Raw genomic sequence first — 21614 nt, forward strand, 5'->3', positions numbered from 1 at the left:
AGGGAAGGTAAAAGATTACAAAGAGGGTGGTGCAGCAATGAAGTTTGAAACCTTTAATGGGGCTCAAGACAGCAGTTTGATGCAGCCTTCTCAGGAGGGAACTTTACTGAGTCGTCTAAAATGTGAAAGGCAGCCACCTTCTTAAAGGGGAATGCTCTACAGTGGTGGGCAAATTTTTTGTCCAAAATAGAGCACCCACGAGTTGGGTTCAGTTTAAGCAGTTGTTTTCAGCTACCTGGTTGACCACTATATTGGCATGAAGGAATTCTCCCGTGTTACATTCCCTCCCGCCAATGCCCTTGCCCACAAGTTGGGTGCAGCTCACTGTCATAACTTGGAAGAGTACAACAAAAAGTTTTGGGAAGCTCTCTTGTCTGAACAAATTGAAAAATACTGTTGTGGGCTGTCAAAGGAAATCAGAGATTACTGTACTAAAACAAAGGTTACCAACATGTCTCAACTTATTGAGAATGCTACCACAGCTGATGCATTATTGTTGGGAAGAACCAGCGGGTATAAAAACAGTAAGTCTGAGAGTTTCAAGAAAGCAGGGAAGCCAGGGAATGCTTTCAAGCCTCCTTTCAACAAAGGTAAGAAGCGTGATAGGCCAGGTTCTAATTCATTGTCACGTGAGGAAAGGAAAGCCTTGATGGAGGCTAATAAATGCTTTCACTGTAAAAAAGAGGGCCATATGCCATGGGATTGCCCAATACGTGAGCAAAAAGGGAAAGTGGAAAGAGCAAAAAGGCAAGAAGCCTAAACCATCTGTAGGATTAATGCCTGATGTTATCAGTGAGCAGCCAAATGATGATGCTACTGAGCTTTAGAGGGCATGGGGCAAAGTCAAGGATCAGATGTCATTGATTTTCTTTGACCCAGGTGCTCATGCAATTTCTCCTAAAATTGGCAAGCAAACTTGGAATCCGTGCGGAGGAGATGAGACCTATGAGTGAAGCAGGATTGGCTTGTCTTGGCTTTAGCACTCCCGTTACCCCTATCATTGGAAAGCTCCAATTACATATACAGAGCTTTGTGGACAGCGAGGAATTTTATATAATGCCTCTTGAGGGCTGTGATGTCTTGTTGGGAATGCCTTGGTGTCACAGGATACATGCTTTGGTGGACACATATAATCAGAATATCTCCCTGGAACATAGAGGAAAGAAGCATGTTTTGGATGTCAAACTAAAGGGAGAGTCAGTCCCTCTTGTACCTGCTTCAGCTATATGCTTAGTAATGAAACATCCTATTTCTGCATACTTAGTTTTTGCAAAGGATTTTAGGTCTGGCGATCCACAATTTGTAATCTCTAAGCTTGATAAAGAGCGGACAAGTTTCCTAAATCAGTTTAGCGAATGTTTTCTGACTCGTTGCCAGGTGAACTTCCACTTGAGAGGCCTGAGGATCATGCAATTGATATAGTTGCCAAGGAGTAGTCCACCAAACAAGGCACCTTATAGGGTGAGTGCAGCTCAGCAAGAAGAAATCATGAGCTAGGTGAAGGACCTTTTGGATAAGGGGCTGATTCAGCCCAGTTCTTACTCAACAACAAGATAACCATTAAAAACAGATTTCCAATTCCAAGGATTGATGATATCCTTGATAGATTGGACGAGTCATCCATTTTCAGTCGCATAGATCTCAGGAGTGGGTATCATCAGATACGCATTCATCCAGAGGATGTGTCCAAGACAGCTTTCACGACCAACTTTGGGTTGTATATGTTCTTAGTGATGCCATTTGGGCTTACGAATGCTCCTGCCACTTTTAATCGGATGATGGATAGAATCTTCCGTGAGCATAAGGCTTTTGTGGGCACTTTATTTGACGACATGATTGTGTACTCAAAAGATGAGGCAGAGCACAGGAAGCATCTGGCAATCGTGTTTGCAGAACTCGGCAAGAATAGGATGATTGTAAATGCAAAGTAAAGTGAATTCTTTATGCCTGAGATTCACTTTCTGGGACACATTATCTCAAAGGATGGGGTGCGCATGGATCCCGCGAAGATTGAAGCAATTCGCAACTAGCCACAGCTTAAGAATTTGCATGAAGTACGAAGCTTTTTGGGCTTATGCTTGTACTACAAGTGATTTACACACCATTTTGCTGAAATTGCTTCACCACTCTGTGCTATGCAGAAGAAGGGAGCATCCTTCGTGTGGGCTGAAAAACAAATTGCAGGGGCTGATTTCACAGTGTAGACAGATCGTCAATTTTTTAGATATTTTCTAACTCAGACGAAGTTATTTGAGAAGCATATGCGATGGGCCAATTTCTTATCCATATTTCACTTTCAGATAGTGCATGTGGAAGGTAAAAAGAATGTGGTGGCTGATACATTGCCAAGGAAGCCTCAGGTTTCCGCAGTAACCATTGCTTACCACAGTGAGTTGGATGCAATGAAGGACCAATATGCACAGGATGAGTGTTTCTCACGGATTTATGACCAGCTGTCTAATGATCAACAGCATGACCATTATACTCTCAAAGATTGCTTCCTTATGATGCATGGACGCCTTTGTGTCACAAAGTAGCTAAGGTCAAAGGTTATAATAGAAAGTCATGCTCCACCGTATGTAGGACATAGAGGCATTGATGCTACAGTTAAAGAAGTGGAACACTTTTTCCATTGGCCAACTTTGAGACGGCATGTGGATGCCTTTGTCAGAACATGCATCATCTACCAGAAGTTCAAGTTTGATAGGCAGAAGACACCTGGATTGTTGCAGCCATTGCCAATCTCAGATAGACCGTGGGAGAGCATTGCCATGGATTTTATATTTGATCTTCCTAGGACGCCTACCGGGAATGATGGTCTCTGGACTATTATATGCCGGTTCAATAAGCAGGCACACTTCATTCCAGTAAGGAAGAAAATTACAGCGAATCATATGGCAAAGTTGTTCATGCAGAACGTTTCAAATACCATGGGATGCCTCAGTCTATCGTAAGTGACAGAGATCCGCACGTGACGAGTCTCTTTTGGAGAGGGCTCTTCGAAAATATGGGCACTACGTTGAGATTTTCATCTTCTTTCCATCCTCAATCAGATGGGCAATCCGAAGAGGCTGATTTGACTGCTCTTGATTTGCTGAAATGCTATGTGTCTGAGCATAAGACACAATGGGAGCAGTTTCTACCCTTAGTAGAATTTTCTTACAAAAATACTGTGCATACTTCTACTGGGAAAGCTCCGTTTGAAATAGTGGAAGGAGGCAGGAAAGCTCCACCTATCTTGCATACAAAAGATAAGATTTTTGAAGCTGATAGGTATGTTGAAAGCATGGATGTAGCATATAAGAAGGTGAAGCAGGCCCTCCAGAAGACACGGGCAAAGCAGCCGATCGTCACTGTCGTGAATTGATATTTAATGAAGGTGATTGGGTTCTTTTGCGCTTTGAAAAGGAAAGGCTGAAAAAGAAAAGGGGCAAAGACCAGTTGTTTCCCAAACTCAGCATGAGATATTATGGGCCTTTTCAGATTTCAAAGAAGCTAAGTGATGTAGCTTACAAGTTGAAGCTACCGGATCACTGAAGGATTCACAATGCTTTCCATGTGAGTCTCTTTAAACCTTTCAAGGGTGATGTGCCAAAGGATATGCCTGATGAGATCCAACCAGAGGTTGAGGAATTGGATGAGATCCTAGTTCCAGAGCAGATTTTGGCACATAAGGAAAGGAAGATCAGAGGTAGAGTTTCCCGCTGCTACTTGGTAAAATTCAGAAATTATTCTCCATTACATGTAAAGTGGTTGGAAGAGGGTGATCTGGCAGATACACCTCAGTTATTACAGCTCTATCTAGATGCTTTTCATCTTGAGCTGACCTTGGTTGTGGCTCCTTCAGGCTCACCATGGCATAGGTCTAGAGCATTGCTTGATGCTCAAGAGGGCGGTAGTACCTCTGTCTCTATGTTACAGACATGCTCAGATATCTAGAGGTCACTTGGTGACATTGTTTCTTTCACCCGAGGTACTGCTTGCTGATAATATATCTGCCTATGATCAGTGTACTAGTCACTATGAGTTGGTTTTTGCAATTTCTATGGAATGTTATCCTAGGTTCTGAACAATCATATATGCTGTCTTCAATGGTAATACATGCTTTTATGATGGTATATTCACAAGTATTTCAGTTATTGCATATCCTTGTAACATTCAGATGCAATTGAGGATGCTTACCAGGTTTCAAGAGAGGGGTATGTCAGGAGGGCGTGAGTTTCGATGCTCACAAAGGGCCTCAACCCCGGTAATTAAATGGCGAGGTCATAGGATGTGGGTGTGCAAGTTTCCCCTAGGCAATTGTGCCTTGGGGGCAACTGAAAGGTTTAGGGCCAAAAGGGGCCCAAAAACCTCACGCCTTTCAAGTTGGTCTTTGGTTGGCCTTTAAAGAGCCCCCACTAGAGGGGGCCTAGGGGCAAATGAGGCCCTTGGGGGCAACCCAAGCCATGGACTGCCAAGTGGCAAGCCCATGCAGCCCCATTTTGGAAAGGAAGGCTTGGGAAGCCTTAGAGCAAGAAAGGTGACGGGACCTTGAGGAGGGAGTTGGGTGCAACGAGGAGCAACGAAGAGCCTTGAAGTAAGCCCGAGGATGGCTATGGCGGGCACAGGAGCCGGTACCGTTACCTAGTGAAGGGCAACGTTCCAGAGTACGGATTTCGTACGGTCTGCTGGTATGGGCTGATACGAGCTGGTTCGCCCTGCGCGTACGGTTGGCTGATACGGGTGTTGTGTACGCAGTGCGTGTACGGGTGGTGGTACGGTCTGTGTGTATGGATTGCATACGGAGTTCTTAATCATTGCTGGTATGGATGACTGTACGTGATGTACGGCTACACATGCGATGGCGTACGAGTTTGCAAACCAGTTGCGTAGGGTGATGTACGGATTGTTTGAGTCCTCTTCCACGGGTTGTACGGAACAATGCTGTACGGGAGGTGTTCCTTGCTCGTGTACGGCTGGCACATAGTATGGTGTGTATGGGCATCCATTGGCAGGCTGTACACATCGGAGCAGCAGATATTGTACAGGATGTACGAAAGATTCGGGCTACTTGATGGCCATTGGTTACAAAGTGCTGGCTTCGTGGTTGTATGGGCTGTACGACAGCCTTCCATTTGCCATTTTAATATGGGCTGCTACTAAGTGGCTGAATGGAGGTACATATCAGCTTGATAGGGGTGTGCACATAGCTCATGAATGAGCTTGGTTGAGCTCTTGGTTGGTGGGAAGGTGCACCCCTCCCTTCTAGTGATTGCCCATGAGCATTGGGCTGTGTTTTTTAAGAGACTTTCTTAGCAATGAATGCTTTCAGAGGTTGTTCGTGTTTCTGATCTCTATGGGCAGTTCAATGATGCTTTCACCCATTGTTTGGTATTCCAATGAGTCAGTGGACACTTTTGATTGTCTGGGGAGCGTGTGGCCTTGTTTGGGCTGCTAGAAGGCACTCTCAGGTTAAATGCAGGTGTTTGCACTGAGTATGGATGCCTATGGTCACATGTTGTGATAGCAGAGCCGCAGGGCTAATATGTTGTGATACTGATGCCTTGGAGTGAGGGAAGAGTATTGAATGTGTGTGAGTTGGTACTAACGTGTAAAATCTCTTTGTGGCACTCTTCAATTAATAAAGAAATACCGAAAGAAGCGCCAAGGCTTTGGGTCCAGTCTATGGAGCAGGAGCGCTCTAGCTCCCCCTTTTTGTCTGTGGAGTGTTTGCTGAGTTTAAATGTGAAGGCTTTTGTTTGGTTACTGTTCTACCACCCTCTTGTTAGCCTTGAGGCAGGTTTCAGTCCTCCTCTATAGGGTCGAAACCTAAAGACAAACGTTTGCAAAAGATCTTCATGGAACCAACCACCAAGGGGCTAGTCTTGAGCACTATGCTCATACTCTAGGAGAATTAAAAGCCATCTAAAAGAAAACTCGTCCTAATAATCAAATATCAGAAAGGAAGGGGGTGAGGTCTGGAGGTAAGGCAGCAAGCATCCAGTCCCTAGCCTGTGACATGGAAGGGCAGGATCTGTGGATGCATGTGAAGAGGGTGGTGGAGCTCTCGAACTCCACATTCTTTTGAAGCTGCAGCAAAGAACGTGCAAGCTCTCGCAGCCAGCAGAAGTGGTAGCCATTCGTGAATTGAGGGTGGAAGGCCGACTAAAACAAATCAAAATCCCAACGTCGCTTGAGAGAAGAAATAGCAGGGAGAGATGCAACAAGGGAGGGGTTGAGAGGAGAGAGAGGTAGGAGGGAAGGGAGCGGCTTAGAGGAAGAGGGAGAAGGGGAGGGGATGAGAGGGAGGGAGAGAAGGGGGGGGGGCTGAGAGGGAGAGGGAGGAGGGGAGAGGCTGAGAGGGATGGAGATGGGAAGGGGGGTGTAGTGGGAGAGAGGGGGAAGGCAGTGGGGGAGGGAGAGAGGGGCGGAGGGGGCAGGCAGTGGGGAAGAAGGGAGGAGCAAGGGAGGGCAGATGCAACAGAGGAGGAGACAGGGAAAGGCAACAGGGGGTGGAGGGAGGGACGGCAGGGAGAGCCAGCAAGGGGAGGAGTGAGGTGGGGTACAGGGTAGCATAGAGGGAGGGGGGTGACGGGAAGAAATTGTAGTTTGCAATTAGCTGTTTTAGCACACAATCACAAGTCTTGCCATTGTTAACACAATTTCAATGTCAATTTGACCAAGTAGGAACAGTCTATTAATAAATTCCAGACACCAAGTTTTAAAAAACTCCCCAATGAAGGGTCCAATATAAAAGTAAAAGAATATCCCCCTGCTGGCCTACCTCATGCAAAGGGCTGAACAGATAGCCATTCCAGTGACCATATTATACCATCTATGAGATGAAGGAAAGGGCCTACTCTCCCATATACTGATAAAAGCCTCCCTCCTATGCCTAGCGCGATCCGAGTCTCCCTACAGTCTATCCCATCTGCCTCTAAGAGTATGAAATAGGCCAAAAACTAATATCTTGATTTATACTTTTGAGAAAAATGCTTAAATGCTCAAAATAACTCTGAAATGTTTCCTAAGATTTACTGAACCTAATGGTGGACTCAAAACTCAATTTTGATCAAATTTAAGCCAAAACAAACCCAAAGCACACTAAAAAAAGCTTTGGTTTATCAGATGCTTGAATCAGAGGGTTTCTTCTTTATATAGATCAGCCTACAGCCAAGTGCTTATCAACACAGTTAGAGGTCAGGGAAACAAAACATGAATTTGGTTTGGGATGTTGGTCCAGAATGGATGTCGGATTACCTAATGTGCCATGGATCTAGATTGGAGAATCAACACACAAATAGAAACGCGCTGTAGGATCCAAGAGCTTTGAAAAGATCTGGAATGAAACACCATCTGGAATATTAAATCCGGGAAAGAACCTTTGACATCTCAGGAAAAAATTTGGGAAATGAAAAAGAGGCTAGGATTCAAGAACTGTGCTAGAATCTAAAAACTAAAACGAGATGAACTAATGGCATGAGAACCCAAGATTTCTTGTTGCTAACGTGTTTTGGGTCGAAATTGATGACTTGTACCAGTGATTGGCTTTGATGACATGTTTTGAGACCACCCTTGATGATGTGTTCTAGAGGATACCCTTGACATGGCACGACTAGTTTGACATGAATATTTACTTCTTGAAGTCCACCAATCTGCATGAGATGAATGCAGGTAGTTTTGCATGACTGCACTGTGCCACTGTGATTAACCGACCTTGACAACCAAAATGTGAGAGAGATGGATCTTAAATGCAGGTATTTATGCATGACTACACTGCGTCGTTGGAAGTATCAGTGATCTGACAACCAGAATTTGGCAGAGAAAATCACAATTGGAATAGATGTTATGAAAGACGACATAATTAAAATACTGACAAAAACTATGTCTAGATGTTCCAGATACTATGTCTGGGCTTAAAAATGTCACTTGTGGAAAACTTGAACTTATTTCCATCCATTACGCAAATAATATTGTCGCACAAAGAATATTTGTGATGATGAGCTATGCACCAAATCAGTAGAGATAGGAAATATTGACCTAGCAACCAAAAGTGATATATGAACTCTACACTTCTCTAGAACTATGCATGCAGGCAAGTTGAACAAACAAGAGATATCTGGTGTTGTAGGATGAAACTTGAACAATCTTGATACCTTCTAATCTCTGGAATTGCACAGAGGAATCAACGATACTTTCCAAATTTGATGTGGATGAGGAACTTTATTTAGCTGATCTTCACTTGGCAAACTGTCTCGTTGTAGTACTCAAGCTATGGGCAAAAGTTCATGTGTGCTTGAGTAAGTGGAATGGTTTTTTCGTTGAAGCACTGGAGCTCACAAGACTGACAAAACGCTCTCTCTGAACCTTCAAACAAGCATATCTTGAGCTTTTGGAGAGCTATAAGTACCAAACGTTCAAGAAAACTAGGTCTACAACTTGAGTTGAAGATTGACAGTGAACATGAGACAGCTATAGCTTGAAAACCTTCGAACTATGGTAGAGCTAGCATGAATGAAGCACTATGGTTTAAAACATACACACTTCTTGAACCATGCAAGGGTGGAGAAGCATGATGAAGCAACTATGGCATTGATACCATGTTGAAAGAAGTGGGCAAGGAAGAGGGGAGAAAAACTACACGAGTCTAAGATCATTTCTCATGAAAACTCATCTCCTCTTCCACGTAGACGTCAGTTTGTCTGGTTTTGTTGAAGCATCTTCCTCATCGCTTCCTTCAACCTTTTTCTTTGAAATTTAATTGGCAGGTCCACTTTTCCCCAATGCAATAGCTCAGTTAAATAACTCTTCATATGTCTTTGTCATTTGACAATCTCTAGAGACCTCGGAACAATCTGATTACACTTGTGATCAAACATGCACGAAGTAACATATGATCCGGTAGTGTACTAAGCTGATTGATAAGAGACCGCATCCTTAGTTTTAAATCCGGATACATTCATTCTCCTTTTGCTTTAGCAGTCATTCTCAATCATAGAATATTCTGGCATGGCAGATCATGCCATTAAAATTGACATTGGTACTCGACCTTAAGAGGACAATGTATGCTACCTTTACAAAGAAAATCAACTAACATTTTGACGTTCTTTACAATGTATGCCGCCTTTACAAATAAAATCAACTAACATTTTGACGTTCTTCCCTTACATTAGAGGACTTCGGTAATGCTCAATCATTCTTCACCTTTTCAGCTAGGTTAGAGTCTGAATGTTTGAGCAATAACAAAATATGTTATGAATTTTGAACAACAGCAAGATATTGACTTAACATGAAGCAAAACATTACTCAAGGGCTTCTCATCCTTTAGCTTTTACCTGATTCAGGTATAAGCAATGTAAGCCCACACAATTATCCAATCCCTCAATTTCAGAGATAGCTGTAAATTCAACAATCAACCAGATCCAGCATATAATTAGGATGGCCTTAAAAAAAAGGGGAACAACATCTACATGCCAACATCGATGTCACCTTCACCACCACCATGGAGTGTTTTTTGTAAAAACCATAGGGAGCAAAAGTAAAAAAGCTGCATTTTTTATTGCATTGTATTTTTCTCACTTACATTGCAGGAAAAGAAATTGTGATTAAGTTCATCAACTATAGCAACAAACCACAAGGATGATATCATATTTGAAGCAAAGACTACCACTTAAATTTGAGATATAGGAACCATAATAAGAAAATATTTCAGCACATCCAAAGCATTGGCATTGGATACGATAATGGCTAGTCTCATGTTTTCTACTTGGAACATCTGTTTTAGTATTTTTTAACGTTGTGGAATTTGGCTAATTAACATGCACCATTAGATTATACACTTTAAAAATATTCCCATGTATATGATAGGGTGGGTCTTATGGGTCTCTCGTGAGAATACCATGTCATCATTGTAATCCTAGGCGGGAGTCACATGCAACATCAGCAATTCACATGCGTTCTAGAGGTTTGTAGGTCTACCCTGATAATCAAGAATCTAGTAGTTCCACATAACAGGGTGCCTATCAATCTCTTCCTTGTGAACAAGGGGGGATCCTCTGAAGTGAGTTCCTGAAGCTGCCTCAAGCTTTCAAGGTAGCATCCATACAAGGGAAGAGAGGCATCCTAAGGTGTGCTGAAGTACAGGTCCATCTATTGCTGTCTATCCAATCACCACCTCGAGAGGGAGTATAGGAACCAATGCTTTGAATAAAGAAGTCTTTCCAATGCTCTTGCCCTGGCATAAGACCATTGACCACCATTTTGCAAAGCAAAGCCCTACACTGCAGATCTAGATCTATGATATTAATGCCCCCATCCTGCACAGGGGGAATCAAGGTCTCTTAAGCCACAATTCTCTAGAAGTTTGAGAGAGATGTTCTAGGTTCTTCTGGTTATGTGTAGTGGTCTAGATGGGAGAGAGATCCCATTTCCTGTGTAGGTTTTTGGAATACCTTCAAAACGCCATAGATCTCAAATGATTCGTCAACTTAGAGGAAGTGGAAGAAGAATTGAGTAGATTGATGTAACTTTACCTTTTGATTGGGTCCTTGTAGGGGAGAGACAACATGCTATCACTAGATGGATGGGGCATTCTTGAGAAAAAGGTATCTCACTCCCAGTTAATGGTCTTCGAAAGGGGTTCCAATTGGGATACTCTGGTGGATGGGGCTTTCATCTTTGATGTGCACTCTTAAGGGCAGGCTCCTAGATCCAAGGATCAAAAAATTCTGGTGGATGCACACCTTGAGGTAATTAGGATTATGGGTTATGTTGAGCAGTGTATTTTGGCTTCTAGATGTATTTAGACCCTAGTCGTGAGAGCATTGTTTAGCCTTTTAGAGGTTGTGGCTTTATGAGGGTATCTCCATAAAGTAATTGCAATGGAAGCCGGGGAGCACATATGGAATGATGCAGGAAATCATTTGAAGGGCCTCCATTTTTTCAGTACACTATTTAGCAGTGCCAAGAGATTCCAAATGAGCATTAAGTACAATATTTAGCAATGCCAAGAGATTCCACATGAGCATTAGAGGCTAAAAGCCTCTAAAGCCTCTCATTGGGAGGGATTTCCAATTTCAGCAGATGTGCGAAATTCTTTTTGGATAGGCTATGGAAGTCCGTCATGTGCACGGATTGGTATCCGACGTGTACTGGGTACACAAGACTAGCTCAGGTAGCTTGGGGAGGCTTGGAGCTAGGCACGCTTGATTCTCGGGTTGAGTGGCAAGGGTACGAACTAGTTAGAGGTCTTCGCTATTTTTGGCGCTTGGGGCCCAAGTCTATATACGGGGCCCAGAGGTTTAGTTCTCAGAGAGCCGATGGGAGCAAGTTTCGTTCCCATGTGCTAGGTCTGATCCTGGATTGAGTCGTGGACGCGCGCCTGCATCATAGCGTAGCCCAAGGCCCAGTAGCAGATCCCAGGCTTCACAGTGCCACCTGGTGGTATGAGACACCAGGTTGGTTAGGATCTGGTTGGGAGTTCGTGCCAGTAGCTCAGCTCGTGGCTCGGAGGGGACATTTCCTGATTCGGGATCACATCTCGTAGATGTCATGGTTGGGTGGTGAGCAGCCTGCTTAGTTTCCTCACGTTGGTGTGTTCTTGTGTTTGCTTGCAGAATGTTTGCTTGCAGAGCAGAGGCTTCAGGAGTGCTGGGGACGTGTCAGTTGGTATCAAAGTCAACTCCTAAGGTAGGAACTTCTGTTGCGAGAATTTTGGACGATTTTTTCTCCAGGTATGCCCTAATTTCAAAATACGTGCTCAAACCCTGCAAGTGCTTGTTTGGTTCATCGGTTTTGGGAAGTGGTTAAGATTTAGGGAAAGAAGGAAGGAAGAAGAGCGAGAGGGTGAATTCGAGGCTGATAAGTGGGGTTAGGTGAGAGAGAGTGTGAGATGTAGCTAGGAGAGAGTGGAGAGGATTGTAGGAGAGGCGTGAGAGGGGCCGCTAGGCAAGCGATGGGTTGAGGGGAACCCCAGGGGATCCCGTGTACGGTCAGGGCTGCGCAGTGATTAGGTGACGCATGTAGGAGAGTGTAGAGGGGTGCGCCATAGGCTGGAGCAGGATTGCGGCCAGGCTGCTGTTCAGGGAGGCTAGATGCTAAAAAAAGCACCAACCCTCCAAGTTTGTGAGGGTGGGCATGCTTAAAAAAAGCACCAACTCTCCAAGTTTGGGAGGGTGGGCTTTCTTAGAAAGCATAGCTTTCTAAAAGCTGTACCTTCTACGTTATAGCCTGGCGAGACCATAGTTCTGCCTCAACTTATGCTAGTGCGCACGAGAAGACCCCTCCACACCCCCCGCGGATTTCGTCACCTAGGTATGGCTTGCAGCAGACTTCCGTACGGCACAGCCAGTAGCGGGGCCAGCAGCGGGAGTCTCAAGGTTCACTGACTCGAGCTGATCGTCAGCTTTGTATCTCTTTTATCGGCCAGCCTCTCTTCTCTTTCGTCACCTCCTATCGGGATAGTTTTTTCTTCTGCTCCACTCTCCTTCAAGCTCCGATCCCACCTGTCACTTCTCTAAGTTCACTCCCTTCATCAGATCAGGTTTCAGATATGGCTGATTCAGTAGACCCCGCGCTTGCTATGGGAGATCAGGATATCAACTATCATGCAGAGGATGACCAGGGTCTCTACGATGATCTGATTACGAAAAAAGCCTTCAGTGAATTCACCACTTCTCTTGATGGAAAGTTTGAGCAAGTTAACACGAATCAAACGGGGTTGACACAGCAAATCCAAGGGATTCAGACTACACTCACACTTTTGACTAGCACTGTTCAGGCGCTCACGTATGTGGATGCCATGGCTTCAGTGTTAGGTCCGAACATCACTCCAGATCCTTTTCTCGGAGACCAGAAGTCTCGTACCAAGGAGGTTGTTGACACTTAGTTGCACAAGTGGCAAGTACACTTCCAGTTTCACCCTTACCCATATGACAAGAAAATACAGCTTGCAGCCGGGTTTATGTCAGGAAAGGCTTTATTGTGGTGGAAGGAACTCCAACCCAAGCCTGCAACATGGATAAAATTCGAAGGGGTCTTCAGGAAAGAGTTTCTGAAGAAGGAGGAAGATTATGATATCGTAGGCAAGTCAAAGCCCTCGATATGTCCAAGATGAATTTGACTTTTGAGGTTTATCTTCAGAGGTTTCGGGATTTGCAGACTAGAGCTACAAAGATGGATCCAATGACCTTGATAGATTTCTTTGTGGATGGTTTGCCTGACTCGTACAAGTTACAGATCAAGAACAACAAGTGTACCACGTTGCAAGAAGCCATGAATTACACGCGCATTTATGATGATACCATGGCCAGCGCCAAGGTAACCACAGTTGCCGACACGGGTGGGAAGAACAAGAGGAAGTTCTTCCAGTCTACCACTAGTACCGAGGAGCCAAAGTCTATAGACAACGCCTCCAAGAAACATTTGACTCAGGCGAAGAATGATCGTGCCCGTTTCCTTCGTACCTTGAAGCTAAAGAAAGAGGGACCTTGCTTCATCTGTGAGGAGCGGGACCACACTAGGAATGATTGTCCTAAGCGCAAGAACCAGAAGCAAGCGCCGGGACCGAAGCTCCAGGTGGATCCGAGTACCAAAGCTAAGAGAGCTAATCAAGTTTCGATGACAGGTATTTCTATAAATGTCATTACCTGCCCACTTTCTTGGAATTGCACTTTTAATACTTCGTTATTTGGTTCCCATGATCTTTTCCGAGCTTATGGAGAAGTTAGGAACCAAAGAGTTCACATTCTCTTTGACCCGGGCAGCTCTCACAACTTTGTTAATTACAAACTTGTGCAGAAGATGGGGCTCTCCACGATACCTAGCGATCACACCTATGAGGTGTAGCTTCCAGCTGGGAAGCAGTTTTGGGATCGCAAGATTGAAGCACTTTCTATCCGGATTCAAGAATACACAGCGGCTCTTACGTGCTATGTCATGCACTTGGAGCATGTGGACTTGTTAATCGGAATAGAGTGGTTTAAAACCCACGATATTCGGATTGGATGGAAGAAACATACTCTTTCTTTTTTGGATACGGACACCCAATTTTGTATTCAGTGTGATAATATTCCCTCTTCTCAGGGACCTATTGTATCTACGATGCAGCTTCGGAATATATTAAACACTTCTCATTATGATGTCTATCAGTGTGTTTTGATTCCGCTTTCTTCATTTGTTGTCTCTGTCAATAACAAGAATGATTTAAGTGTGTTTGAACACCGTGAATTGAGAACGTTGTTGGATGATTTCATGGATATATTCCCTGCTCAACTGCCGGAAGGTTTACCTCCAGAACGGGCAGTAACCATCGCATAGATTTAGTACCTGGGGCTCAACCTATTAGTGTTCCACCTTATAGGATGAACCAGCTTGAGGAGGATGAGTTAGCTTCACAGCTACAAGATTATTTAAATATGGGCTATATTCGCCCAAGTAAATCACCTTGGGGAGCACCTGTCCTCTTAAGAAAGAAGAAAGATACTTCATGGAGAATGTGTATAGATTATAAACGATTTAATAAAGTGACAATTAAGAATCGATACCCTCTACCTCGTTTCGATGATCTAATAGACCGTTTGGCTGGAGCGAAGTATTTCATTGAGATTGATTCACGTACGCGTTATCACCAAATCCGATCTATGCTAAACACATAGATAGAACCGCATTCCGAACTAGGTATGGCCACTACGAGTTTCTTGTATTACCTTTTGGTTTGACCAATGCTCCTGCCACCTTCCAGCAAATGATGAACGATTTGTTCTGAGATTTTCTGGGCAAATTCGTTGTAGTGTTCTTAGATGACATCTTGGTATATAGCCGAACGCTAGAGGATCACATAGGACACCTCCGGATTGTCTTCGTTATTCTAAGACAGCATAAGCTCTATGCCAAGATGAGTAAATGTAACTTCTTTATGAAGGAGATCATTTACTTAGGACACAAGATTTCTTCTGAAGGTATTAGCATTGATCTCGATCGTATCCAAAAGGTTTTAGAATGGCCTATCCCTCAGACTGTGAAACAACTTCGTTCTTTCCTAGGATTTACCGTATTTCTACGGAAGTCTGTGCGTGATTATTCACACATCACGGCACCCCTGTTCTACCCAACCGATCTCTTGGAATGATGCATTGAACAAGGCTTTTGAAACCTTGAAGTTAACTATCAAGGAAGCACCCGTTCTTGCATTACCCGGCCTTATGTTTTAGAGGCCGATGTGATGATTTTGCGAATGGAAGAGCTTTATTCCAAGAGGGCAAACCTGTAGCCTTTAAGAGTAAGAAGCTAGACGACACCCAATATCGTTGGCCCACACTAGAAAAAGAACTCTATGCAGTCGTGTATGCACTGAAGGTTTGGAGACACTACTTGTATGGTACGAAGTTTCTTGTATTGACCAATCATCAGTCAATCAAGTATGTGTGTGATGGCTCTGAATTGAGGGGACGCAAGGCTAGATGGGCAGAATTAATGCAAGATTTTGATTTTGATGTACGTTATCACAAGGGTTCGTTGAATAGTGTGGTGGATGCCTTAAGTCGAGTCAAGTTTGTAAATGCTATGTCATTTACGGAAATATCCTCAGACCTATTTCAATCCTTGAGAGGGCTATGCGCAATTGATAGTCATTTCAGTTCTTATTGATAGAAAGTCCAGGATGGGAGCTCCATGGTTGACTAAGACTCAGGGATTGTGCCCCCTACGGTACAGGCGGCGGGAGGTCAGTGGATGATTAGGATTTGTGTGCCAGATGTTCTGGAACTTCGATCCAAGATTCTCTGGGAGTGTCATGATGCTCCTAGTGCTGGACATCCGGGTATACATCGGACTCTGTCTCTTGTGAAGCATACCTTTTATTAGCCTAAAATGCGTGCATTTATTGAAAACTATGTGGTAGGTTGCCGGGTTTGTCAGGTTACTAAGGTAGAACGCCTTAGAAGCGCGGTTTTATTACAGCCATTGCAAATTCCAAGTAATAAATGGGAAAGTATTTCCATGGATTTTATTACTGGTTTGCCTCGAACGCGCAAGGGTCATGACTCCATTTGGGTCATAGTCGACCGTCTGACAAAAATGGCTCGATTCTTACCCACTAGAACAACTATTTCAGCTGTTCAGCTGGCTCACGAGTTTGTGGACCACTTGTTTAAGCTGTATGGTTTGCCCTCTGACATAGTCAGTGACAGGGACTCGAAGTTTACAAGTAACTTTTGGACACTTGTTTTTGAGAAGTTAGAAACTACTCTAAGTATGAGTCCTCAGATCATGCACAATCCGATGGCACTACAGAGTTCATGGGAAGATTATCTACCTATGATAGAATTTGCTTATAACAGTGCAAAGCATTCGAGTACTGGTTACAGTCGTTTTATGCTTATGTACGGGTTTCAACCTAAGTCACCGATTATGGTTGGATTAAAGGGAATCCAAAATGATGCGGCAAAGACCTTCTTGCAAGACATGCAGGAAATGTTGCAGTTTGCCAAGGAGTCTATTAGAAGTGCCCAAGATCGGGACATATTTTATGCTAATAGACATCGTTCACCTAGAGAGTTCTCTGAAGGAATGACGGTATATTTGCGAATTCCCAAGGAATCCAAGAGCCTGAGTACTGGTGGTTCCGAAGTTATCCCCCAGATACTGTGGTCCGTTCAAGGTTATTGAAAGAATTGGACCTGTTGCATATAGACTAGAATTGCCTCCTGATGTTAAAGTACATCCAGTATTTCATGTCAATAGACTGAAAGAAGTATTGGGTGCGGATGATCAACTTGTTTCTCCTCAAGAAATATAAGAAGACACTGGAAGACTCTTGGACTGCCGACATCCTAAAGATTAGCCTTGAGGGATAGGAAGTCGAGATAAATTTTAAATCTACCAACAAAGAACTTCGGTCTGATGGCTTAGGTCAAATAGATCAAGACACGAGGTCCTTTGAAAAAACAAAGGTCGATTCGGATTGGAAATCCTCAATGGAAACAAAAATGTAATCGATTGAGAGACATTAGACTTGGAATTCGGGGAGACGAGCACGATGCAAGCTCATAGAGATGAAGTGGGTGCACAAGATCGAGTATAAGCTTGACGGGACACTTAAAAAGTATGAGCAACTAGTGGTTAAGGGATTTGCATGCACCAAAGGCCTCTACTATGAAGAGACATTTGCTCCCATTGATTGAATGGAGACAATCCAAACTGTGATCCAACTGTATCTCCCTCTCGCTTCTCAGTTCGCATTCATGCTTCTGCACCTACTAGTTAGTACAAGCATAGTTAGTGAGAAGTAAGCTGACCTTCATGGTCATTATTACAAAGCATCATCGGGACCAACAAAACTACATGTGCTTGAGTGTATCTTCTCATTGGGTGATGAATAGCTAATCAATGCCAACATAGTTGCTGAACTCATTTCTTTGGGTTTGTCATTGCCATCGTCCTTGTTGTCTTCCTTTTTTTGCACCCTGAAGCTGCCCCAAGCTTTCAGGATGGGAGGAAGGCATCCTAGGGTGTGCAACATAAAGATCCACCTAATGCTGTCCATCCAGTCACCACAGAATCCAAATAAAGAAATCTTTCCAAGGCTCCTATCCTGGCAAAAGTCCCCTGACCACAAATTTGCAAAGCTAATCCCTGCACTGTAGATCTGCATCGATGATATTAAGGCCCCCTTCTTGTGCTAGGAGATAACAAAGTCATTTTGAGAAAGAGCATCTGATTTTTATTTTTTTCCCCATGAAGTAGACTTCTATTAAGATGAAACAAATAACCTAGAGAAGAAACTTAAGGCATAGATATATCATGCGGAGCATGAAAACCCCTAGGTAAAATATCACTCAAAAAGTATTGAGTAAAAGGAAAACCTCATAAAAGAACCGACAACCTCTCCACTCTCTGGGAAAAATCATCATTTGGCTGGAGTAGACCTAGAATATCTCTACATTCAAAACCAAATAGCCATCAGAATGATTACAATATCTATCCAAATACTGGCCAAGGTCACCACATGAATTATAGATGTTTAAGTCACAAAACGTGTTCCATAAGTCATCTCGTGAGTTGTAGAGGTAATTCTATGCATTGCACAAGTCAGCCCATGAGTTGAAAATGTCAATGTCACCGATGTTGAGTCAATTATTGAGTTTCAAGTCACCAGTAAGTTGCAGAAGAGGAAGTTAACGTGGGCAAAGGACTAAGCATGGCAACTTACACGTCAATGTCCACAATGAATTCAAGTCAAAGGGACCACACCAACCTCCGTAACATCATCTCGGAGGGTCCTCATGCTGATGCTGAGGGTTAGATGTAACTTCCCCAGCAAGAAGCTTTTGAAAGGAACCATTACAGCGATGTAAGATTTCATACACACCTGTATACAGGTCATCTCTGGGCTAGATGTCAGAGTGCACCTTGCCTTTCCAACACCCTACTCACAGTTAAGGCCAAGGTCAAATCACATCTATCAGTGGCATGAACTTTTTGCAGGCCTTCCTATGGGATAGATTGCAGGTGTGGGCCACTACAAGATGTTGCATTGAGTGCCCTAGGGCTCCAAGTCCAAAATGCCAAAGGTGGCCTCCTTAGACTGTTAGGCATAGTATTAATCACCTAATATATGTATGCAGGAATTCATATCTATCACAGTGCACCTCTCCAGTGCGTGCAGCTCACATCTTTAACACGTTGAAAGGATCAGTTAAAAACTCTTTCAACACATTGAAAGGGTCAGTTAAAAACTCCTCGCAGGTCACCTAGCAGAGCTTTGCACACAAACTGATGCCTGTAGTTCTATTGAGTAAAGAATATTGCTCTCAACAACATTACTTTCGAAAAATCATTGACCTAGCTTTGAGATTCTGTGAATTTTCAACTTTCATTATAGTCCCCAAAATGTAGGTGAATTTCAGCAAACGTGAATTGTGCACTGTATGGTTCCAGAGAGGAGGTATAGTAAAAGATCAGGAATACCATTGCACTCCAAATGTAAGGTACGCAAGCCTGTATAGACATCAAGATGCTTGATTTTTACAATGCCCTGTGAGAGCAATTTGTGTCGTCAGCATAATAAGTATTTTATGTTGTTCATAAAATTGCCTGAGACATCTTGCTGTTTTGATAGTTTCATTTCAGCGGCTCTATTAAAGAAAGATGGATTGCCTAACCTTCTGATGCAAGTACAAGACTTCATTTAATTCTGGGCAGCTTGAATACCTGCAAATAGTGGTTCTTCTGATAAGATGGAAGATGAAAGCTAGAAGTTTACAGAAAAAACCGGAGGCTTATTAGAAGCTTATTAGAACCCACCAAACTATGAAGCCAAGTAAAAGCAAAGATTAAAAGACTTCAGCCAATAAAGAGAGGATAATATCAACTCCATTTGCTAAAGAAAGGAAAATTAAAAAAACTCACCACCACATAGCACTGCAAATTTAAATGCCAGTAAATGTGACTCATTAATTTACCAGGGGTTAATCTTGTTCCTTGTTATGCAAAGCAGGCGATAACGAGATAATACTTACAGACAATTTTGTTAGCAGGCATCTTATAGTCGCCCGGATGTACGAAATGCAGTACTTCATTTTACCATGGAGGCCTACCGCCAATATTCTAATTCATTGCCTGACCGTAACTAATTCATTGCCTGACCGTAACCGTGTCTATTTCCCAAGTTGATAAAAATTTCCTAGAAGCAAGTTAATAAAGCTTTGCTTCACGGTTGCTTACGCGACCGATTCAAGAGGGTTTTTATCACGCTGCTCTCATTTCGTTATATGGATTTCTCACTCCACAACATCAAAATCGTCATTTCTTGAAGACAAGAGGGTTGCAAATCAGGCTGCTCTCATTTGGTTATGTGGATTTCTCACTCCACAAAAAGCTGCGATCCAGTCCTTATTAATTCGATAATCCCAAAAGCTAAGGCTTCGCTCAAGGAGCCTGAAAATTGCGCAATGGGCATCATAAGAACGCCACCGGCATTTATGGGATTCAATTTCTGCTTGCTTGTGGGAGTTTCGCCGCTATGAAGAGCGACATTTCGTATTCTTGCGTAAACATATAGCATAATAAAACGGCCACCATCCAACTGACACATGAGAAATGCAAAGCACTCCATGGATCGTTATTGTCAAATTGATCAGTCAAGAGTGGCAGTTAATTGCTCTTTCTTGGGAAGAAATTCGCCCAATTTCTGGTTTCTTATCAGATAAGATAGAGAGTCTTACAGCTTCAAATCTCTGCAAAGCTTCTTAAGGGACTGAGGATTGAGATCAAATCCCATGGAAACTGCAGGGTTGGATCCAAGAGCAATTTGCACGATCATGTATTCACATTTTGACATGCAAACTCACGTTTTAAGTTGCCCCCTAAAAAAGAAACAAATACAAAGCCAAGAACTTTTAGACAAAGCGGTTACCACGTGTGAGTTCTCTCAGTTGTGAGTTGTGAGTTGTGAATTGTTCAAGCAACTCTTGGCGCTGTTAGCACTTTCAATTTCAATACAATGCCCAAAAAAAAAAAGTTAACGTAAATTTTTGGCCTGCCGTGAGGTAGGTCTAATTGAATGCGATTCCCAAGAAGCGAAAATCGCCACTTTTGATTTTCAAAAAATCATACTTTCTCTACAAATCCTCCATATTTTTAGCCTCTCTCTCTCTCTCTCTCTCTCTCTCTCTCGCACGTGCGTGCGCTCGCTTTTAATTCATCATCTCTCCACCCTCTTTTTCACGCTACTAGTCCAATTCATCTTCTTTTTTAGTATTTTAGATTTTGGGCAGGCCTTATGAATGATTTATTATCATTCACCTTAGTTATTATATTATTTTCTTAGCACTACACCTCCACCGTGGAGCATTGAAGCCCCTTCTATGAATTTCCATGTCGATTTCAATTTTCAAAAAAGCACAAATGCTTTCTTTAAGGGTGCTTTGCATGCGTGGCATCTACCCTTTCACAGCATTTTTTGCCTTGCTCCTCAAATATGACATACTTGCCTTGCTCATTGAATATAACATAGTTGCCTTTTCTTCTGAACTTCTACAAGCTCATAGAGCTCAAACAAGTGTCCCACTTAGACGCAGTCATCACAAATCATCGACTCCATACAACCTTCACAATCTTATATGCTCCTATTGTACTCCTTTCGTCATAGAGGAGAGACAAGGGGGCAATGATGCACTCTTAGGACTAGGAGTGGGCCAAAAATCGATAGAAATTGATGACCTTGGCTTTAAATTCCGTGGGGATTGGCCCGAAATTGACTGCAATTGATGAATTTGGCTCTTAAACCTACGAGAGAAATCCATTGTTAATGGCAAAGGTGCAATAAATTTGCCTGTTGCAATTGGGAGAAATTTATAGTGTGCAAAATCGTTAATTGGGTCAAGAAAAGGCGAAACTCGACTAGCTTAATTTTAGGCCCTTTAAACACCAAGGACTTCCCACCCATCCTTAATGGGCAGAGACAATCAGGATGCTCATTAGTGTGGATAGGATTAGCCCCCTTTATACATACCAAAAATTTGGGTGATTCCAAAAGCTAAGTCCATTGCCACCTATGGCTCATCATAAGAGATTTCTTGAGTAAGCAACCTTGGCTGCCCAAGCTTGGACACCCATTGACCAACCAATCAAAT

At 43.1% G+C, this 21614-nt stretch overlaps 1 protein-coding gene across 8 annotated transcripts in view; it reads right to left on the reverse strand.

The window, feature by feature from the left end:
* The window catches only part of LOC147880225 (leucine-rich repeat-containing protein ODA7-like), a 57066-nt gene extending 36729 nt beyond the window's left edge, over positions 1-20337 (reverse strand). For all 8 annotated transcript variants that reach the window (XR_015540590.1, XR_015540589.1, XM_087371157.1 and 5 more), the window contains exons 1-4: positions 20205-20337; positions 19143-19191; positions 18949-19015; positions 9318-9379 (exon numbers count right to left, since the gene is read on the reverse strand). Coding sequence is in view for 6 of the 8 variants with exons in the window: in XM_087371157.1 (XP_087227283.1) it covers positions 9318-9379; positions 18949-19015; positions 19143-19191; positions 20205-20320 (294 nt within the window). In the remaining 2 variants the exon portion in view is untranslated. The remainder of the gene's footprint in view (positions 1-9317; positions 9380-18948; positions 19016-19142; positions 19192-20204) is intronic.
* Positions 20338-21614: the final 1277 nt, after the last annotated feature.

This window comes from Dipteris shenzhenensis, chromosome 32 (assembly GCF_047967505.1).
Source record: "Dipteris shenzhenensis isolate YYH24624 ecotype China chromosome 32, Dip_SZ_1.0, whole genome shotgun sequence".
NCBI lineage: Eukaryota > Viridiplantae > Streptophyta > Polypodiopsida > Gleicheniales > Dipteridaceae > Dipteris > Dipteris shenzhenensis.